General features: G+C 34.8%; 1 protein-coding gene and 1 long non-coding RNA gene across 4 annotated transcripts in view; one reads left to right on the top strand and one right to left on the bottom strand.

Annotated features, from left to right (window-relative positions):
* The window catches only part of LOC125674089 (inhibitor of apoptosis protein-like), a 21,580-nt gene extending 5,604 nt beyond the window's left edge, over positions 1 to 15,976 (top strand). Inside the window, exons 3-11 of one of the 3 annotated variants that reach the window (XM_056160394.1) lie at positions 1,376 to 1,443; positions 2,715 to 3,979; positions 4,258 to 4,527; positions 4,982 to 5,020; positions 5,534 to 5,706; positions 6,601 to 6,772; positions 9,266 to 9,394; positions 11,955 to 12,041; positions 14,709 to 15,976. In XM_056160394.1, the coding sequence (XP_056016369.1) occupies positions 1,376 to 1,443; positions 2,715 to 3,979; positions 4,258 to 4,527; positions 4,982 to 5,020; positions 5,534 to 5,706; positions 6,601 to 6,772; positions 9,266 to 9,394; positions 11,955 to 12,041; positions 14,709 to 14,926 (2,421 nt within the window). In that variant the 3' untranslated portion in view covers positions 14,927 to 15,976. Of the gene's footprint in view, positions 1 to 1,375; positions 1,444 to 2,714; positions 3,980 to 4,257; positions 4,528 to 4,981; positions 5,021 to 5,533; positions 5,707 to 6,600; positions 6,773 to 7,865; positions 8,506 to 9,265; positions 9,395 to 10,799; positions 10,849 to 11,954; positions 12,042 to 14,708 lie in introns of those variants that run through there. The other 2 variants (XM_056160395.1, XM_056160396.1) reach the window with 2 other exon arrangements.
* Positions 15,406 to 22,598, bottom strand: LOC125675311 (uncharacterized). Its single transcript, XR_008801885.1, has 3 exons — positions 22,199 to 22,598; positions 21,244 to 21,329; positions 15,406 to 21,136 (listed from the first exon to the last, which is right to left on the bottom strand). It is a non-coding gene; the product is annotated as an uncharacterized LOC125675311 (long non-coding RNA).

Raw genomic sequence — 22,598 nt, 5'->3', positions numbered from 1 at the left:
TACTTTAACATATAAAAACTTTCACAAAAAATAAAAACAAATCAAATAAAAATTCCAATTTCAATGCGAACTACATTTGCAAAGTCACGTGATGTCTGAAACGATAGCGTGTCTAGACGAAAGATAGCGTGGGTTTTGTTTGTAAACATTGCGTGCTGTTGGCGAAATTTAAACTGAGAAATAGTGTATCGCGGATTATTTATGGTCATTATATTTTAGGGTAGGTAATGTTTATTTGACTACATAGCATTCTCAGTAGGGTATTAACGCATCTGTAGGTTTGCAAATCATTGGTCAACTCGGTATATAAACACTGGCACGTGTTAATGTTATTGTAAACAAACCAAGCACGGAAGCATTCATTATTATAAGGCTTTCAAGTAAAGGTTTTTGTGGAGGTAAAAGTTACTGAATTAACAAAATTTTTTTTTAATCTGACTAGATTTTCATCTCTTGAGATGCTAGCAGTGATATATACTACAAATGGTCCATAGTTGTTTACATTGTTGCACATATTTCTTATTAAAATTTTGGTTTAAAACTTATTTCTTGTTTTTATTATGTTATCAACAAGTACATGCAATGCTGCCCTTTACAACTATTAAAAGGAGAGTTCTCACAACAGTTGACTTTTTCACTAAATATCTTAATGCACAAATTTTCAGTTCTTTGTGAATTACATCTGTGCCAAGGATTGTAGAGTACTCCCTTGGCTAGCAAAGATGTGAGAATAATTGAGAGCAATGGTTGATCACAAAAATCTTCATTATTTAATAACATTAGATATTGTAAATAATCCTTTGAAAAATATTCTGAAGAAATGAATGGAATTGTAAAAAAAATATATCTGTAATTGAATTTTTGTGTGAAAAGAGCTACTGTACAGATGTATTAGAAGCATTATTCCTGTATGAAGGATAAATATTCTTGGTATTGCTTGAATTCAAAGCTGTATGTGTGTTTTTAATACATGTACAGCTAATCTTCGTTATCGGGAATATGTAAATAGAGTTGCCAGTCCAAACCACTTCTTTTTTGTGTGTGTGTTATCCTTGTTATCGCAAATCCTTGGATATCTCAAATTTAATTTCAGTCCTGTTGAATTTGCAATAACAAGGTGTGACTGTAGTCAATGGCATCAAAATATTCACAGGTAGAAGACTCTCCATTGAGATTTATATAAAGCTATATCTACTCTGTGTACATACAATAAGGGATGAAGCATTGATAAACTGGACAGTATATAGTTTCATTATAATCTTTTCTTTCTTAGCACGACGCCATTGTGGCCCTTCAGGCCTTTGATTTTAAATCTGAAGGGTGAATCATCTCATCCAGATAACATGACTAATACCATGAAAATCCATATTTTCAGAGTTACTTGCAAGATCATCATCAGACACAGACATCTGATAGTATGCCTAATCATGAGTGTGATGGCAGGTATGTAACAGTTTTCATTGTTGTAAACATTTATAGATATGTAATATGGTAAGATAAATGTTTACCAAATGGCTGCTTTTAATTCCCTATAAAAAATGTATTATGTAATTAAGAAATGAAACTTATGCTTCTTTATTTGATGCATGTATCAAACGAAAAATTGGACAGAAAACTTCATTAATGTGCATAGTGCATTGATGAAAAAGTTTTCCGTCAAATTTTTTCGTTTGATACATGCATCAGATAAAGAATTATAAGTTTTATTTCTTATCATTTAATTATCTTTCTAAGACAAAAAAACAAATAGTTCTCTCATCAAAAAGATTGAATTAACGTTTCTGAAATGGCGCGTATAGGATTACCTACACGTAACAATGAAACAACAACAAAACTGGCTGTGCGTTCGGATCGGGTTAGGTAGTTTCTGTGCAGAATTAAATGGATTATATGCCAAATTAGATGTGCAATTGTTAAAAGCTGAAATAGATATAAAGGAAGAGAACAAGTTGTGACTGGATGTACATTTACATGTATGTATGCTGCATTGCATTCGAGACGTTGCACATGGTTGTATTGTAGGAATGGTGGAATGCAATTCGGCTCCATTTCAATATCAATTAAAAAGCTCAACACCTCTTCATCTAAATTGCCCTCGTTGACTGACCCCATATAAGGCAGTTCAATTTCATTAATATTTACCAGATCAAAAGTCGCTGCTTGCTCTCTCATGTTATCGAACTCGTAAAGCAGACGATACATACCGCAATCCGTGTACTTCTACCATTTAGTGCCCTACATCATCAAGTTTACTGCTCTGCCACATCATCACTAGGCTTATGTGTGTTTGTTTCTTTAAATTAATTTGTATTTTATTCACATCTTTGGTTGTGTTTATTTTTGGTAGCATCAAACGAATACATTTCGTTTACAATACATGTGGAAATTCCCGTTCTATAAATAGCGCTTTTAACGGGAAGACGCATTCCAGAGAAAAGTAGTCCCGTGTGCTTAGTGCAGATGAATTCCGGACAAATTGTTTTGGACACAGATATCAAACGAATTTTTTTTTCAATCGACATCGTTGTTAAGTCATCACTTTAAAAGTTATTAAATGATTGTGGAATCATAAAATGAATGCACCTAAGGTGAATTGTTCTGGAGGTGTATTGGTTTCTGTAAATTTGCTCAAGATTTCGACCTCAAGTTTGTCTGTTGTCTACCTGAAGTAATGTATTTATTTATCATAATCAAATTTTTTGTTTTTGTCTTAGAAAAGGAAGTAGAGATTCTTGTTGTGGAAAAAATGGCCATCATGATCCGCATACTGACAATAAAAACCACCAATGTAACTGCAGGATATGCATGAATAGTCGCCTGAGGTTTACGGATTTGTCTTCGCAAGAGATGAACTTGCTCATTTGGTACCTGATGGTTCTTGACCATATGTCAGAGTCTGCAGAACTTCGAGATATTCTTTCTCAGTATTGCGATTTGGATATTTTACAGGTTTGTGCACGAGGGATGGGAGGTTTTGACCGCCCATTCTTCTTGCAGTGGGTGCCTCAGGTACCCAGTTGTCTTGTGAGGTTTAATGACACAGTTGTGAATCCTCTCGAGCAAATCTGCAAATTCTCCAAATTGGAGCCGCTTAAGTTGTCCATATTGGATTTTTTTGGACAGAAGGACTGTTTGAATGTGGAAATTAAAAGGAAACTGTATAGATTGTCGATAAATCTTTCTTGTTTTCTTCAAATTACCAAAGACATTGTTTGTTACTTGTCTAAAGAATCTTTGATGTTATCATTTTGTCAAACTTTTCACACACTTATGGGTAATTCATTATTGTTCACAATGATTAACCATGCTAAACCTGTACCACTTCCATCTAAAGGACCGAGGGATGATGTGAATGAAATCAAAAGTGGAAAAACCTCTTTATCATCACTAGAAAACACTGTAAGAAAAGACACTACAAGACACCTTTTGAAAGAATTCTTTCTGCAGCAAGGAGATTCAACGTGTTTGAAATATGAAAACGTAAAAGACAGCTCACAAGAAATTGAAAATATCGGATTGAAAAAGAATAAACAGGGTGAGAAAGATGAATCATTTGAAAAGCTGTTAGATGAAGAGTTTTATGAAATGTTCGCTCATGTGGAGGTACGAAATCCAGTTGAGGTACTAGTTTATCCAGCAACACAGCAACTCGTTCTGGAACCCCTTCTTAACAAATTCTCCATGCCTGAGAGTACGCCATCTAAACACGACACAATGGCCGTGGAATTTTTGCGCCTGTGTACTATGCACGACTACCCCAGCACAAATGGACCGAGTCTACTGCGGCTGGCCCAGGCTGGTTTCTATTACGAGGGCAATGGAATTGAACTTGTCTGCTTCTCTTGTAACTTTCGGAAAGGAAGCTGGAATTATCATGATTCTCCCCGAGAAATCCATCAGAGGATGTCACCTAACTGTAAATTCTTATCACAGAGTGGGGATGGAAATGTCCCGATACCAAGAGAGGAGTCTACACAAGGTAAATTTAGAAACTCTTAAGACTCAGTGTATCCGTAAAATTTATCAGAACATGGTTTATATGATCAAATTCTTCCGAGATGGGAGCTAATTTCCATAAGTGGAGTATGTAAGTAGATCAGAATCGTTTTTAGAGTGAGATATTGCATCAACTTTACAGATTACTGATTTTAGAAATGAAAGAGATGAGTTTTGTACTCGACAGCTGCTCATGTCGTGCTCATCTATTGTGTAAGTATACATGTGTGTGATGTGAAGTCCCCCTTCTTTTCTTTCCAGACCCCCCTCAGAGTTCTCCATTTGTAGGAGAAGTGCAGGCTGATGGTCCCCGCTCAGCTACCGCAGGGGAGACGCCAAACAACACAGCTCACCTGGCCAGTGCTAATTATGGAGATGGACAGGAACAGTCTCTCCCCCCGAGGCGACCGATGGTTGTAAAACATCCCGAGTATGCAAACCGCTCAACCCGTCTGGCTTCCTACGCTAATTTTCCACGACACATGAAACAGCACCCGGCCGACATGACTGATGCTGGGTTTTATTATGCAGGTGGGTCATTTTAGCTTGGATGGAGTGTAAATTTAAAAAAGAACGCAATTCTTTGTTGTTTAGTACTGTACGGATGTCTGACAAGTTTAGAAAGGATTCAGGAGAGTATGGAAAGAGGAAAGGATTCTGGATAGAGAGTATGGAAAGATGAAAGGATTCAGGATAGAGAGTATGGAAAGAAGAAAGAATTCTGGATAGAGAGTATGGAAAGAGGAAAGGATTCAGGATAGAGAGTATGGAAAGAGGAAAGGATTCAGGATAGAGAGTATGGAAAGATGAAAGGATTCAGGATAGAGAGTATGGAAAGAGGAAAGGATTCAGGATAGAGAGTATGGATAGAGGAAAGGATTCTGGATAGAGAGTATGGAAAGAGGAAGTTTGGCAGGAAGGAGAGAAGGAAGAAAGAGAGAGATAGGGGAAAGAGATAAGTGTAATATGTTTCCATCTGTTTCAGGTTTTGGGGACTGCTGTAGGTGTTACCACTGTGGAATAGGTAAGCTTACAGGTTCATGACGATATGGTTCAAGTTTGAAATCAAAATTTATAAGAGAACAGTAATGTGCTTCATTCGTATGTTTTGAAGTACATGTATGTTTCTTTATTTCACTGAAAAAAATTTCGTACTTTTCATTGAGAATAGCAAGCAAATATGTTGTTTTTTTGTTTTGTTATGTGAACTCTATGTTACATGCATAATCATATTCTATATGCTTAATATATTACCTGCAGTAGTTCACAAAACATTGATCTGTTCATTTTTTATGCAGGAGTGCATACCACATCATTTCTATTCTACTTGTTTAAAATTTGAATTGAAAGCCCAGTGGTATTTTCAGTGATGATGTGGAGTGGCTGTTAAAACCAAATGTGAAGATCTGAATCTACCACTTGCAAACTGAATGATGATAATTTGATGTGTATATATTGTATTAGTGTTCAGTATTTGCCACAAACAAAGCTTGAACATGCAAATGAAATTGTGTTAATGATGACCGTAACTCACCAGGTCTCAGGAACTGGGATCCAGAAGACAACCCGTGGATAGAACACGCACGCTGGTCGTCAGAATGCCCATATATTCTGAAAGTAAAGGGCCAGGCCTTTATTGACCTCGTGCAGGAGGCAGCCCGAGCCGCAGAAATGGCCGAGGATGATGACAGTGAAGGAGAGGGGGACAGTGTAAGTGAAGTACTGTGAACCAGCTCTTACGCATGGGCAAGAAATAATTGAAACATCTTAATGTGTGAATTTAGTCACTGTGAACCAGGTCTTGCGCGCAGCCAAGAAATAATTTAACCGTCTTTACATGTGACCTTAATCTTTTATGTGAAGTTCTGTGAACCAGCTCTTACGCATGGGCAAGAAATAATTGAAACATCTTTACGTGTGAATTTAATCTTTTATGTGAACTTGATATTTAAAGTGCTATAGATCAGATAACTTTGATAAATTCCATTTTATATATTTATTTTATGTGAACATATTGTTTCAAAGTAATACTTTAGTATGAAGAACCTGTATGCTTAGTGACTCCTTTACTAAGTTACATAGAGTTGATTGCAAGTTGCTAGAAGTGTAGAATTTGTATGTTGATTGAATGTTGTTTAACGTCCCTCTCGAGAATATTTCACTCAAATTGAGATGTCACCACAGCCGGTGAAGGGCTGCAAAATTTAGGCCTATACTCGGCGCATATGCCCTTTGAGCAGGAGGGATCTTTATCGTGCCACACCTGCTGTGACACAGGACCTCGGTTTTTGTGGCCTCGAAGGACTGCCCCACTTAGTCGCCTCTTACGACAAGCAAGGGTTCCTGGGACCTATTCTAACCCGGATCCCCACGGGATGATTTTGTATGTAGATGTACACAGAATATGAGTTAATAGCAATAACATTTGGGATTGATTGGTTGGACCACTTTAACTGTGTAAGTATAAGGTGCCTAAACATTTTTGACAGTTAAACCACTTTAGTTATGTTAGTGTAAAGCACCTAGATGTTTGATAATAAACCTTAAAAGCAGGCTTCATGTGAAGAATTCAGTGTTTTACCAGTTTGTTTATATCTCTGTTAGGTTGGCAGTAACAAAGATGCCAGCAATGAGAAGACAGGGGCAAGTAACTCTTCATCAGGAGAGTTGACAGGAAATTCACAAGCTTGTGATGAAATAGAAAATAATGTGGCCAAGACCTCGGAGGCCACTGTCAGCAAAGGTGTGTCCTCTGGGGACAGCGGTTTTGGCTCAGGTAAGGACCAAGGAAACCTTCCACCTCATGTATAAGTGTTAGGTGAAAGTTGTTTCAGTGAAAAATATAAATGCATTTCAGCTTCGCAGGAACACTGAACAGTGAAATAATTATCAAAGTACTGTAGATATACTTTTTTCCAGCGTGGTACAAATTCATTTCACTTAGTAGCACAGTGAAAACTACCTATTCTGGTAACTGTGTAATCCAATGCATGCCTAATCCAAGAACTGTATAATCCGATATATGTCTAATCTGACACCTGTGCAATCTATCTGACTAGGCATTCTGGCCCTTATTTTCATTCTTAATATCGTATTTTTATTGTTTTTTTACACTGCCTATTTTGACACTGTATTTTGAGAGAGAAAATTGTCTTGCAGTGCATGTTGGATTAGACAGATATGCATACTCACATAAATTATACCACTCATTTCTTCTTTTTTCATTTGTCAGACCATTAAATGAGACATGTCATAAAGCAATCAGTCCCACACTTGTATAGTCATTATTTCTTTAATTTGGCACTGGACATAAGAAATTATACATTTCACAAGAAAAATAATTTGCTTAGTGCATCAATTGCCAGGATAGAAACATCTGTAAATTCCACCATCATGAGACTACAGATTTTATAGTCTGTAAATGTAAAGGAATGCAGTAAAAACTACTGATTTTGCACATCAGTTAAATGGTGGTAAAAAAAAACCCTCATAACACTAGTTCAAAACATTTAAAATCACTTCTTACGATATCTGGACAATGTATCGCTGGATTGAGGAGTCCGGGAATGCTGGATTTCTCCTTCCTAAAATCGAAGTGTCTCTTCGCAAACCTGCATACAAATCCACAAAATTTTTGCATCCGGGTACAAATTCCACGTATTGATGATTTTTTATTTTGACCCCCTGGAAATAAGTATGACTACAGTAAAATAAAAAAGATTACATGCTTTGAAATCTATCAGATCTAGGATGAGATGTATTAGATTTTGTGAATAAATCATTTCATAAATCAAAATAGAAGATTTCTAGTTCAGACATTTTATTTCACTGAGTTTAGTAATTATGCATCATATATCCATACTTTGCAGAGAGACAATATTATCCAGAATGGGGCGTGCCAGAAAAGAAACACAATCTGAGCATGCTCCCAATTATTGTACGTTGTGTGTTGTATACAACTGTACAATCAGAGCTGAGCGTGTCATGTTATCACATGACTTACTGCGCTCGCTATTAGTGGTTGAGCTGCTCCCACAATCATATGTCCCAGTTCATTTATTTTCTTTATCCCATTGGCACATGTCATATGATTAATGTAATTAAAATTTTAGATTTAGAAAAGAAACCTATCAAATTCTTGAATCACTGATAAATTGAAATGAAAACTTAATTGTTTACAATTTAAAATTTAGTATCTTTTTGTGTGTGTTCGTATGGCAAAATCATAAAAAATGCTTGTATGTTTATTTTTGGAATAGTTTTCCACTCTGCATATTGTATGCTATCATATACAAGTCTTTCTAGTTTGTATAAAATTTGAATAAGCATTTCACATGGGATAGAGAAAAAAGAATGGGGACAGAGAGCCAATATACTATTGGCTCAAAAGAATGGGGACAGAGAGCCGATATACTATTGGCTCTGTCATGATTGTGGTAGTTAATGGTATGGAGACTCGTCATGACTTCAAGTCTCTACAAATCTAAGCAAGGTAAAACCACCTAAAAATTAAAGTAGATTTCATATGCACATGTATCATTATTTAAACAATAATATGCTTTCTTTGTTGTTTTATTGGGTAATGAAGGTAGCAAGCATTGCAGAAAGAATTCTTAACCCGTGTTAGCAGTTTATGCAAATTTTTTCTGCAGTGATTGCTACCTTCATCACCCGATGAAACAACAAAGAAACACATTTCATTGTTTATATTTATGTTTTTTATGCAATTTCAAATATATAAACTAGATTGAAGTACTGAAATATCTTATCATTGACCCATTTGTTACTTTAAATGGAACATCGAATGTACCCTTTGACCTTTACAAGGCTCCAAATTTGGGAATGATTACATGGACGGATGGTACCAAAATTTTCATAATTGATTGAGATTTCGGTTGTTGTTGCACACATCACAATCAAAATTTGCTGTCATTTTACTAAGTTCGTTGTGAGAGGACACTGAAATTTGAAAGTTCTACTTTGTTTCCTTCCTTTGGAGTGACTGAAAATTTCAGTATGTTGTTTACTATCATCTGAGATGTGCGAGTCTGATCATGATGTGAGGTTGTCTTATGGTTTGAGAGATTTCAAAATTACGATAGAAGAAAAGTTTTAAGGGGAAAAAAATCTCCGGCTGAAATTTTGTCATAACGGTGTTGCAGGATGTGTTATGTCAAGATCATTTTGTCCATTCTCAGTCCCCCTGTCTGTCTGTTATTCCCAGCGTTAGATAGAATGTCAGCTTTAACTTTGGTGTATGTATTTGTAGGGAGTACAGTTCAGGCTCAGCCAATCAAAGCACCCCTACGGACTGCTGCTGCACAGAGTCTAATCCATGAGGAAAAAATCAAACCAAAATATGTCACAGCAGCCATAGAGGACTTGGTGAAGGCGGAAGGTAAGTTGTGTCATGTGATGTAAACAGTAGCGCCTTCGTAGCTTTACCACAGAGCTTGGTTATTTGAGTGGTCCTCATGATTTAAAGCGTGGTGTTTGTTACATTGCATAGATGAGTAACAATATAGTGTTTTAGTTTATCAATAATACCTGATCCTGTATGTTAGAAATTATCATAATTAAGTTAGACCATCCTGCGACATGTACTTTGCTCAAATCTTTTTCATTATTAAAAATGGGGTAAAACAATTTATTCTGAGATTTGAAAATTCAAGGCAATTTTTACTAAAGATGGGATATGAGGAGAAATTTTTGTTTTGTTTTGGTGTTACAACTTTTTCTGAAGATGTTGAGCAGATGGATGGACTCCTTAATTATAGATGATAATTATATAATGGTACTTTTGTAATTATTTAATCTTCTGTAATTCTGTTATAATTAAATCTTGCTTTTGCTAGTTATTCTTACTGAAGTTTACTATTTGAATGCGTTTTATAATGCATTAGAGTGCTAACTACAAAATGGAAAATATTCATTTTATTTTAAAGATTTCAGTTTCTCCATACTTGCATTATTATCAGATAAAAGTATAGAAAGTGCAAAATCTTGTTCTGACATCACTTGTGGGTAGGATTACTTTAAAGTAATTCTATCCTCGTGTGATGTCCTGAGATTTTGCATGATAGGAACATAATTTTTATTGGAGTCATTTCTGATCGTTATTGTTAAAAAATCTTGTTTAACATAAAGTATTTCAAAATTCTATAGTTATGTTTGAATGATATTTATTGAATACAAGGGTAATAACTATGTTTTCATATATTTTTTAATCAAGTTTTTAACATGTAATATTTCCCATAATTTTCAGACATTTTGTATATTTTTTGTAAGGAAACGGTCTCATGAAATTGTTAGAAATACTATTATAATGTTATAACCAGTTTTTGTGAAATTTGGTAATGCAGTTTAAAAACTGCCATTTTCTGACCAGTGATTTATGATTCTGTTTATGTATTTCTCACATCTTGAAAAAATGTGATAATCTATATATTTCATTTGATAAATTATTAGTTTGAACTCTATTGAATGGAAATGAATACACTGTCTATACTTTTATCAGAAAATGATGCGAGTACGCAGTTGCCTTAAGTGAGAATGACTGTTACTGACCTTTGATGTTTTCGTCTTTACACAAATTCACAAAATCGGAATGAAATACACATTACGCACAATATGAATGAAATCGGGTTAAGTACAGCAGCGGATCAAAGATCTGTTTTCAATTAGATTGACACTACACAATGAATGGTTTATGTACGTATGATTGTGTCCAAGTTTCGTTTGAAGTCAATGCGTTTACCACTCTTTTTTTTGGAACTGTTTGATTCTTATACATTGTACTGCAGAACACCTAAGGCGATCGGCTTCAACACCGAGTATATTTCCTCGCGTCACGTAAGAGTGATCGTACACGGAGAAACGTGCAATTTTTTAAAAATCTTATTTTTTCGGAAAGTACAGCTGAATGATGCTTATCTAGGATTGAACTGCTTTACATGTAGCTTTGAATGCTTTTGTTAATGCGGGCATTTCTATTTTTAGCAATGCAATGTCAGATGAAAGTGAATTCCAAGAGAGTTGATTTAAAATTATTTTGAAACTTTTGATCTTTCATAAAAACCTGATACAGTAAAACAGGATAGCTAGGGGGAAAAATTCATCACAAGTAAACTTCGTTATATCCAAAAACATTTTCAAAATTCTCTTTTCTTAGGGGAATCAATATAATTTTGCAAAGAGTGTGAATTCTTTATAAGTGTGTTCATTATAAGTGTGTTTTGCTGTGCATTATTGTGCAGGATTTGACTTTATGTCTTTGTTTTGAAATCTGTGTGTGTTTGTGCTATTTCTATTGATTTTCTTGACATGCCCCATTGCCCAGTTCTGGCGGTGAAGTCAATCGATACATTGAAGCATTATAAGCACTCTTTAGTGGCTTCTTACATCTTAAATGTCAGGTCACTCATGGCGAGAATGATAGCTCTCTAGATAAGCATTATTTGTCGACTGACTTTGTTGAAACAACCGACTAGATTACCATGGAAAAATCACAATAAAAACAAAACTTCAGTTTCTCACTTATACGATCAATTTTCCTCACAATCTTCACTTCTCTTTTACCAAGTTCATTTTTATTCATACAAACAGGTCTCATTTGGGAGAAGGAAGTCAAACTTTGGGCACATGACTTTCATGATACATGCAAAATACTTTTCTTCATCACCAATTGATGTATTGCAGATTTGTCACTGAATAAGAATGAACTTCTTGCACCCTTGTAGAATTTAGAAATTCACAGGAATCTTCGCAGAATTCCTTTTTTCCGTGATGATTCTGCTTGTGTGAAATCTTCCCGAATTCTCTAACCAAACCCGCGTGTGTCTAATATTTCCCATTTATCACTAATATAAACTCATCTTGTGCATGCCATTGGAGATTCCAATCCCTGCACTATCATCTTAACTTGACAATTAACATACAAATGCTTTTTTTTTTATCAGGATGGGGAGCGTTTACTAAAGAGAACATCAGAAAGTACCTGAAAATCAATGAAGAGAAGGGAAACTCAGCACCCTCAGCTTCTAATGGTAATTTTAATAAAATCTCAATCCTTGCCTATCATAGACTGTATGTGGTATCGGGCAGTGTGTCTGTCAGCACCTTGTGGGTCAGGTAAAAGCGATACTTATACGAGTAATGGTTATCTTCTAGCATCCGAGTAATATTCACATTATCAAATAGATGGGCGGTCCTTCTGTCACGAGTGTGCGGAGCGCCCGAGTGAGAGAAGGACCGCCCATCTCTTTGATAATGTGAATTTTACGAGGATGCTAGAAGATAACCAACTTGTCACATATATCAAAAGTTTCTCATTTTACATTCATTGAACCATACATTCTATACAATGGTAGATTGCCATATACCATCGTCGGACGATGCATGTGTACATATAAAATTTAATACGCTTTACCCGTAAAACAGCAAAACTAACTTAATGAAAATTTATTATCCTTGTCTATCAATCACATATTGGTGGCTTCATAAATAATTTTTCAGGAATTTAATTCTATACATGTATTTGTACAAATGTTTTAAGAAAACATGGATAACACAAATATTAAAGTAGGAAAAGGATTAAAGACTTGCATTAGCAAACTCTTTATAAAATGAGAGAGAGAGAGAGAGAGAGAGAAACTATTTAACATTACTGACTGGAAAAAAACTGGTCACAGGTATGTGTATATCTGTTACATAACAATTCCTGTCTGCTTCAACGCCCATCATCAATCGGCGCACGCTTTACCCGTAAAACAGCAAAACTAACTTAACGAAAACTGATTATCCCTGGCAGTATCTATCACATATTGGATATTGGTGGCTGTATAACACAAATATTAAAGTGGGAAAAGGATTAAAGACTTCATTAGCAAACTCTTTAAAAAATGAGAGAGAGAGAGAACTATTTAACATTACTGACTGCAAAAACGGTCACAGGTACATGTATGTGTATACATGTATTTGTTACATAACACTTCTCGTCTGTTTCAACGCCCCAGACATCGATCGGCGCACGCTTTACCCGTGAAACAACAAAAGTAGCTTCATGAAAACTGATTTATCCCCGTCTTGTTTCTATTGTGTAATTCTGATGTTAGTACCGCCCATGCGATAATGATGTGGGAGGGGCTCGTTTTATCACAGATGCGATAAAAAACCCTGTTGATGATAACCAGATACAATTCCTGAACAACAAAAGAAAATGTAAATATGTGACAACTATGATTATCAAACTTGGAACTTGTGATCCCAGTGATAGGAGAAAGCAGCCTGTTGTCAAGGTCAAGGTCTCACTTGGAGTAAGTGGCGTAGATACCAAGTATATCTGGAAAAGCAATTGTATTGTTTCTCCAGTTATTATTAGAGTGAAATTTTTCTTCAATTTTATGTTCAACAAAGTCATCTTAGAACTGACATTTGATTCGTACTCCTGGATATTAGAGAATGTGCCTAGAGAACTCTGTCAGAGCCATTTTTTACCCAGTGAATGGTAAATTTGGGCGTTAATTCTTTCTTTGATTACTGCTGCATTACTGGATTTATTGTTAATCCTTTCTTTGATTACTAGTACATTACTGAATTTTTTGGACAAACAGCATGAGGATTGCTCGTTAGATCTTTGTTAGTTACTTTTACCTGGTACTGAAATTTGTAATCCAACACAAGGTAGTAGTCACTTTAAACCTTGTAGACACCTTGTTTACAGTGGGTAAATACACTACGCTGTATAACGCGAGTCCAGATTCCATCCAAAGGCAGGAAGACAATACATTGTGCTCCCGAAGTGGAAAGGTCTGGAGATGCATATTTCGATTTTTGTTCAGTCAGTCTGTCTTGCTATCTTTTTTTCTTTCTATAACTTGGTCATGACTTTAACTTCCACAGTGATGACTTTTGAACTTTCACGGTCATGACTTTTAAACTTTGCAAGATAAGAGACTTCATTCAGTCTCGGATCAATTAGTGATGAAACGATTGTCACCGATGATCGATTGTCAGTCGTTCAAAGACCTACGATGCTACTAATCGATTACAAAATAAAAGTCGCCGACATCGTTGACCAAACAAAATCCGGACATCACTTCAACTTTGTTCAAATTTTATTTTCTGTATGTCAAACCCGATCAAAAATAAGCAAACAAAATGGCAGGAGATATGAAGGACAGTAACAACAATGACATTCAACAGTCAAATAAAGGAGCCTATCTCTGATATCTGCGATACATTGAGATTATAGATAAATTCCATTACTTGATATATTGGAATTCTGATTTATTTGCCAGTGAATAAATGAAACAAAGAAAAATTCAAATGTTGTTTTCATAAATTTAATTATTCTGTTACATCTAATTTGAGGGGGAAACACTTAAATGCCAATTCCGATTATAATTGATTATTAATCGATTACGTGTGTCCGATTATTGCCGATAATCGATTGTGGTTTTTGGTCCGATTGCCCATCACTAAGATCAATATGAAAGCTCTGTAAAAGTCAAGGTCATTATTTGAGTCCAAGTTAAATTTGACCTTGCCAAGAGGCATGTACAGCTGTACATCTTATGTCAATCTGGAATGTTTTGCTGTCAGACATGCGTTGGAAGCAGACAGAAGCACAAAATATTAAAGAATAGAAAACGAAGTTACGGGGGAGAAATTTTTCCGTTCGTGTACTAAGAAATGTGTTTTGTGTTTCTCAGCTGATCCCGATGTGCTGAAGCAACAGAATAAAGAGTTAAAAGACCTGACTGTCTGCAAGATTTGTCTGGATGAGAAAGTCTCCATCGTCTTCTTACCCTGCGGTCACCTGGTCTCCTGTCCGCAGTGCGCCCCCGCCCTCACGAAATGTCCAATCTGTAGAAAGGGCATCAAGGGTACTGTGAGGACCAACCTGGTGGAGAAAAGCGCCTCCAAATAGTGTGTGCCCCAGAAGCAGTTCGTGCAAGAATCGGGTGATTGGTAATTCATGGATTGTGTTGATGTCATATATTGTCTCATTTAACACTATTGTTTTATTTCTGAATGTGCAGTCTTTCAGCATAAAGGTATTGCGATTGAATACTATGACATGTACATATTTCTGTAACATATTTTCAGTTTATTGGAGCTGTGTTCATTATCGTAACATTCATAAAAGTCATTTTAATCATCATCTTATGAATCGGTGATAGAACGAATACATGCATATTATCACTCGTATGTATCTCATCAGTATTATACAAGGACTAAAACATTTAATGAAAGGGATGACTTGAGTTTAGATATTTGTCAGTTCCAAATAATGGATAGCTTCATCAGCACATACACATTAAGTCCATAAAATTTGGTAATGATGTGGAAAAATCTATGTATGGTAACAGGAGATTTCTCATGAAATGATCACGTGAGTGAGATGAATGCTGGGTTTGTAAAATATCAATCACCTTTTTCGTAATTCATGTTGGACTACTTTTTTTCCCCGGATTCTTGCATGGACTGCTTCTTATGTGGGGCGATTTCTTTCGTGATTTAATATGTACAATGTAGGTGTGTATTTTATAAAAAGTTTTCTTTTTTCACAAGATTGCAGATAGTGTTTAAATATAACACAATGCTTGTACATGTACGTGGTCTCAATCTTTTCATGGTGATACAATTTTCATGTTAAACATCACACGGGTATATAGTGTATATCAACAGACATGTAGAATGGGAAATTACCTGCAGGAAATACGATATATTGAACTGTGCTAAGAGCGTTTGATACTTGGATTTGATGTAAACTTGACTTTTGTAGTTTTAAAAGTATCATTTTCAAGATTACCAGTTAAAGACTCTCGTTGGGACAGTTTGACTAATTGCAAGAAGTAATGTCTGCTAAATGAAGCATCATGTTTATATATCCAAGCTATGTTTTCTTTTTCATGCAGGGCAGGTTTTACAAAGGAAAACAAATAAAAAAAAGTGAAAGAAAGTTTATGAAAAAAAACTAAATTGGTTGTGTCTTTTTTTTTTATTGAGGATCGAGATTTAGATGGTGTCTACTCAGAGATTCAGGTTTGCATAGCATGACACCTGGATGTACCGTAGCATATTGTCTACGGATTTTTAAAGGCTTATTATACATGTACAAGTATTCTGAATATGCTGCCATAAAAATGTGTAAGAGGAAGGCAGGATGGATTACCGAAGTAGATTGACCGAAATTTTTCGTGACCAAAGTATGATCGAAGCTGGAACCTACCATCTCCCAGTCACAAGTTTCTACCACAGAATCGCCACGACCTGGTAGGAACCATTTTAAAATCTTCTCTAGAACAGCCACATTGTGTAGAGCATAGTATGTCAAATGAGAATGAAAGCATCTTCATGTAAGTTTGTTTGAATTCAAGTTGTTTCTTTTTGTGTGAATATTGATCCATGCATCTTGCGTGCAAGGTAGAACCGTCTAATCCTAAAAAGTGGGCGATGTGTGGTCCTCCTGATGAGGATTGTAGGGTATCTCTCCAGAAGCTTTACCGGGATTACTTTATGTATGAGAAGGTGTTGATCCTTTAAATTTTACATAACATTGATAGATGAAAGGTGAAGATAACGAACAGTAATCAATCTCATTACTCTTATAAGGAATGCAAAATAAAGAGTTGGGCAAACACAGACCCCTAGACATACCAGAGGTGGTATCAGGTGTCTAGGAGGAGTAAGCATCCCCTGTTGACCGGTCATACTCGCCGTGAGCCCTATAGCTTGATGATGTAAACAAAGTAATCCGTAGTCGATATTAGTGTACCAAGAACGGTGTAATACTCGCAATGAAACATGTCAGACAGCCTTTCACACAATGACAGGTTGTATTAAATGTATTTAAAGGACCCTTCCTGTCGGGATTCGCATCTCTTTTCAATGAATCATCATGCACTCCAATTGATTGATCTCCACAGGTGAATTTGGTTCGTACCTTAGTATGTATCTAGTTGGGTAAATATTCAGTCTTTTTTCTCCCATTTTTAATACTCCAGGCAATCATATTCATAGTTTGAAAACTGACAAATGTGCAGTTTCATTGCTAGAGTGAATGTTCTATTGTTAAAGTGATAATGTCCTGAGGATTGGAGTGGTGAGGGCCTTTCCTGAGACACAGATTATTCAAACTATTTCACTACAAGACCGCCAGAATACTACCACACTATTGTATCCGCTCGAGAACTTTTCAGTCATGGAGACGTCGCTATTGTCGGTGAAGGACTGCAAAATTTAGGCCTATGCACCGTGCCTATGACCTTTGAGCAAGGAGGGATCTTTATTGTCCCACACCTGCTGTGACACGGTACCTTGGTTTTTGCAGTCTCATCCGATGGACCGCCCCATTTAGTTGCCCCTTACGACAAGCAAGGGGGTACCGAAAACCTATTCTAACCCGGATCCCCACGGGCATTCTTAAGATAAGTTGGGGTGGTTAGAGTTCAAATGTTACAATAGGTCATAACAGAAGATTGATACACAAACAAATAATAATCCTTGATACACTAACAAATGGTAATCCTTGATACACAAAGAAATAGTAATCCTTGATACACAAACAAATGGTAATCCTTGATAAACAAAGAAATAGTAATCCTTGATACACAAACAAATAATAATTCTTGATACACAAACAAATAATAATCCTTCATACACAAACAAATAGTAATCTTTGATACACAAATAAATGGTAATCCTTGATACACAAACAAATAATAATCCTTGATACACAAACAAATGGTAATCCTTGATACACAAACAAATAGTAATCTTTGATGCACAAACAAATGGTAATCCTTGATAAACAAATAGTAATCCTTGATACACAAACAAATAGTAATCCTTGATAAACAAATAATAATCATTGATAAAGAAACAAATAGTAATCCTTGATAAACAAACAAATAGTAATCTTTGATGCACAAATAAATGGTAATCCTTGATACACAAACAAATTGTAATCCTTGATAAACAAATAATAATCCTTGATAAACAAACAAATAGTAATCCTTGATAAAGAAATAAATGGTAATCCTTGATACACAAATAGTAATCCTTGATACACAAATAAATAATAATCCTTGATAGATAAATAGTCATCCTTGATAAAAAAAAAAAATTGTAATCCTTGATAAAAAAAAATTTGTAATCCTTGATACAGAAACAAATAGTAATCCTTGATAAAAAAAATAGTAATCCTTGATAAAAAAAATAGTAATCCTGGATAAACAGATAGTAATCCTTGATAAAAAAAATATCCTTGATGCACAAACAAATAGTAATCTTTGATACACAAATAGTAATCCTTGATATACAAACAAATAGTAATTCTTAATACACAAACCAATAGTAATTCTTAATACACAAACCAATAGTAATTCTTGATACACAAACAAATAATAATCCTTGATACACAAACAAATAATTTTTGATATACAAAAAAATGATAATCCTTGATATACAAACAAATAGTAATCCTTGACACACAAATAGTAATCCTTGATATACAAATAATAATTCTTGATATACAAACAAATGATAATTCTTGATATACAAACAATACTTAATCCTTGATACACAAACAAATGGTAATCCTTGATATACAAATAATAATCCTTTATATACAAACAAATAATAATTCTTGATACACAAACAAATAATAAACCTTGATATGCAAACAAATAGTAATCCTTGATATACAAACAAATAGTATCCTTGATATACAAACAAATAGTAATCCTTGATATACAAACAATAATTCTTGATATACAAACAAATGATAATCCTTGATATACAAATAGTAATCCTTGATATACAGATTAAAAGTAATCCTTGATACACAAACAAATAGTAATTCATGATGCTTTAACAATCTATAAAATGTGTTTGCACTGATATATGCAAGGTGAAGATAACGAACAGTGATCAATCTCAAAACTCCTATCAGTAATACAAAGTAGAGAGTTGGGCAAACACGGACCCCTGGACACACCAGAGGTGGGATCAGGTGCCTATGAGGAGTAAGCATCCCTTGTTGTGTTGTGTATATATTGTGTATTTGATGTCGACTCAGGGAGCGTGCATGATGAACACATCTATAAAACAATCTTTGAACAATGGTATGATTTGTCAATTATTGATGGTATTTGGAGATATCTCTTTAGCAAGACGGCTGGCGTGGTTTAACGTTTTAGTCAAGATGTACAACCGATATAAAATAACATTTGAAAATGAACGCTATGACCCATGTATATGCACATTCAAAATAATGGCTTTAAATTTGAAGTTTGCGAGCCGAAAAAATCAAAGAGCGCTGGCTTTAGATTGTTAATCAGCCGTCAGTTTCCTCATTGGACAACATGAGTTTGGGATCGAATCCCTTTTTAGAGAGAAGTCCAAGTCTTAATAATAGCATCAATAATTGCTGTAGATCACTCACTGAGTCACTCACTACACAGTTTAGATATTAGTTATACAAATATCCTCTACTCCCCACACATTTTCATTAAGGTAGCTATTGATAGCTAGCCCCCAAAAAACCGCTCATTGAATTTTTTTCAATTTTATTTATTATAACATTTTCACTTTATCCTAAAACATATCAAAAATTCAACAAAAGTAATCAGGTTAATTTTCGAGGAAAGCGAGATTGAAATCCCCTCTTTTGCAGCCCCAAAAGGCAAAAAATGCCAAAATTGAGCAAATTAACACAAAAGCCAATAAAAATTTTATTGACACCAGAAATATTGTTTGTCATACATGTATATAGTTATGTAAATTAAACACAAACAGATAAAAAATCAACATGGATTAGAAATTCAAAATGCATCTAAGGAAAACATTGGCATGATTCGACTTGGCAATTGGCCAAATTTACCCTAAATATGGCGTTTCTCAAATACTATCAGGCATACATTTTCTGACAACAACAAAATTCTGCTCATAAAATTTCTGATTTTATTTCATTTTTACAATAAGCCAAGTAGTATCTAAAATATTGAATAGAAAAAAATATACCAAATGAGGTTTAATCTGAAACTATGTCAGATTTTGTAACCCTACCCCCTCCCTTCTAGAAATGAATTTTAAGAGATACAGTCAGCAGAGATAAACTATTGACCTTAAATGATTAAGCATTCCCAAATTACCATATTGAGCATTCAAACTCACAATACTAGAAGTTTCTATGAGCCATTTAAGAATGATGTATAGTGTGTGCTATTGCAGTTGACCTTTTCGCACTCGCAATGATTGCCTAAATATTTAGTTATTTTTCATACAATTTCTTGTAATAACTGGACCAAATCTATTACCTATACATATTTTTTGATAGAAATTTATATCACTATACAGTATAATACACCAAATATGTTTAAATAACCATTTCATATTTCAATAAATAATTAATATCAATGGAAAGAGACCCATGGACTGCCCATGGATCACTACATGTAAGTCCATCTGAGTCATCTTACCCTCACAGATAGGTGTGTCTTTCATAAGTTTAAGATTTCTAATTGTAGTTTCACATGGAACCAAAAACTCACTATTGGATAACTGAGAATGCATGTACATGTATATTGCATTAACCAACTGAAGTTTTCCCCAGGTGAAGGTCTATGTTCACTGTATGTATAAGGGGGGGGGGGGGGGGGGGGGGGGGGTGTGTGAATTAGTTCCATTATGAAACTTTTCTAAAAATTTGATATACATTAATGTATCTATGATGTATGTTTCAACTAAGTTTTGAATTACAAGGAAAATTCAACACATTGATTGAAGTTATAAAATTGATATTCTATCACGTGCACATTTTTTACTAATATATCTAAGAAAGAATAATCAACATTGAAATTTCCTTTACATCTATGCAATATTATTGTCTTTCAAAAGGCATGTACTTGTAATATACGAGTACATGTACTTGTTTTCCCTTAAATTCACAATATAGTTTAAAGTATGTTGTATAACATCCACTGCTCTGAGCTCATATAAGTGAATTAATGTTTTTCATCCAGTCCCAAATTTTGCAGTAGTTCTTTAATCTTCGGAACTTGATCAAACATTTTTAAATTTGTGGAGTTGTGGGGGTCCAGGGGATATGTCATCATTACTGTAAATGGAGTACCTGTTCAAAATATAGATAAATATATTTAAATATAGCAAAAAAGATGAATATCTGATATACTCAGAATTGTCTTTACAAATGTTTATCAAAAAAAAAAAATATAGTACCTCTCTTGCTGTTATACTTGTTGACTCGAAATCCACTTCAACCTGCACTGGTCCTATCTAACCTCCCTTGGTCCTCAGGCTGATGCCTAGAAAAAAGATCATCATAATTGATATTTGCACAGTTAGGTCTATATTATACCATTGAGTAATTAGACTGCGTCAGACAATGTGAATTTTAAAACTGTCTCAACACACATTCAGTGAAAATTTAAATACTGATGTTTCAAAATTATAAATTGCAATGAGATGACATGTATATATGTTTTCATAAACTCCCATAGACTTATCATATCTGTTTACAAAATGTGGGTCAAGAGAAGGGCATACGTGTAGTATACATATCTTACTTATACATACAGTGCATACATTTGCCTATGAGAGGGCATATGCAGACTTGTGATTAATTTACATTATTTAAAAAGGTTTTGCCAACCTACATGTTTGTGTGAAACACGAAACTTCAGGTTTGATATATTTCTTAGGTGACTGAAATTTCAAAGTAATAGTATATGTATACTATAGTCTAGGGAATTATAATTCAACACATCCCCCCCCCCCCCCTTCCACTTTTTATCCGGTTCCCTCATACCCCTAGATAGTAGGTCTATACAGATATTTGTTTTTCATTACTTTTATACATGTAGTTCAAGGTATGTTATTTTCGTAACGGTTATTTTCATAACGATATTATTATTTTCTTAATAAAAGAGATGTGAGAGCCCATGTTTACAAATGTGGTATACATTTACATGACATCCGTTCGTTTACAATCACATGCACCGGTGGGAGTTATATTTTATGCACATATGGAATACATATATACATACAAAATAATACATCTACTGTACGTCGTGTGTTTAAACTTACAGATGTTATTATAAATCGCGTTGTGAAATAGCAGAGGAAATGTGAGTTGAACTTTTGAATACAAATTTATGGCATTTTTTTCACTCACTAAACGAAACTATGATTTCGTTGTCCAAGTTGAATGCATCCACCAACTTCCTCTTCTTGCAAGAAACTTTGTTTAGCCTCTCAATAACTGTATAAACAGTATTTAATATCTCATCATGCAGCACTCGGACATTACGATGCATCAATCAACAACTTTGTTTACGTAGCGCATCTATGTACATGGATTGGTGGTTGGTTTAACATTTCGATTAGCAAAAAGTTTCACACAGATGAAACATTTGATCTACCATTATTACAGACATTGACGTATACTTATGTGGTATGTGCATATTTTCTGTAGGCGAATCAGTCACAGCAACAAAACGGTGATGACTAAATGGTATCCCTCAAAAGCAGGTGACCCACGAGTTACTTGTCCCTGATCATAGATGGAAAGATAA

The sequence above is a fragment of the Ostrea edulis genome, chromosome 3, assembly GCF_947568905.1.
Source record: "Ostrea edulis chromosome 3, xbOstEdul1.1, whole genome shotgun sequence".
Taxonomy (NCBI): Eukaryota; Metazoa; Mollusca; class Bivalvia; order Ostreida; family Ostreidae; genus Ostrea; species Ostrea edulis.
Note: the sequence above shows the minus strand (reverse complement) of the source record. Positions and strands in the feature narration are given on the sequence as shown.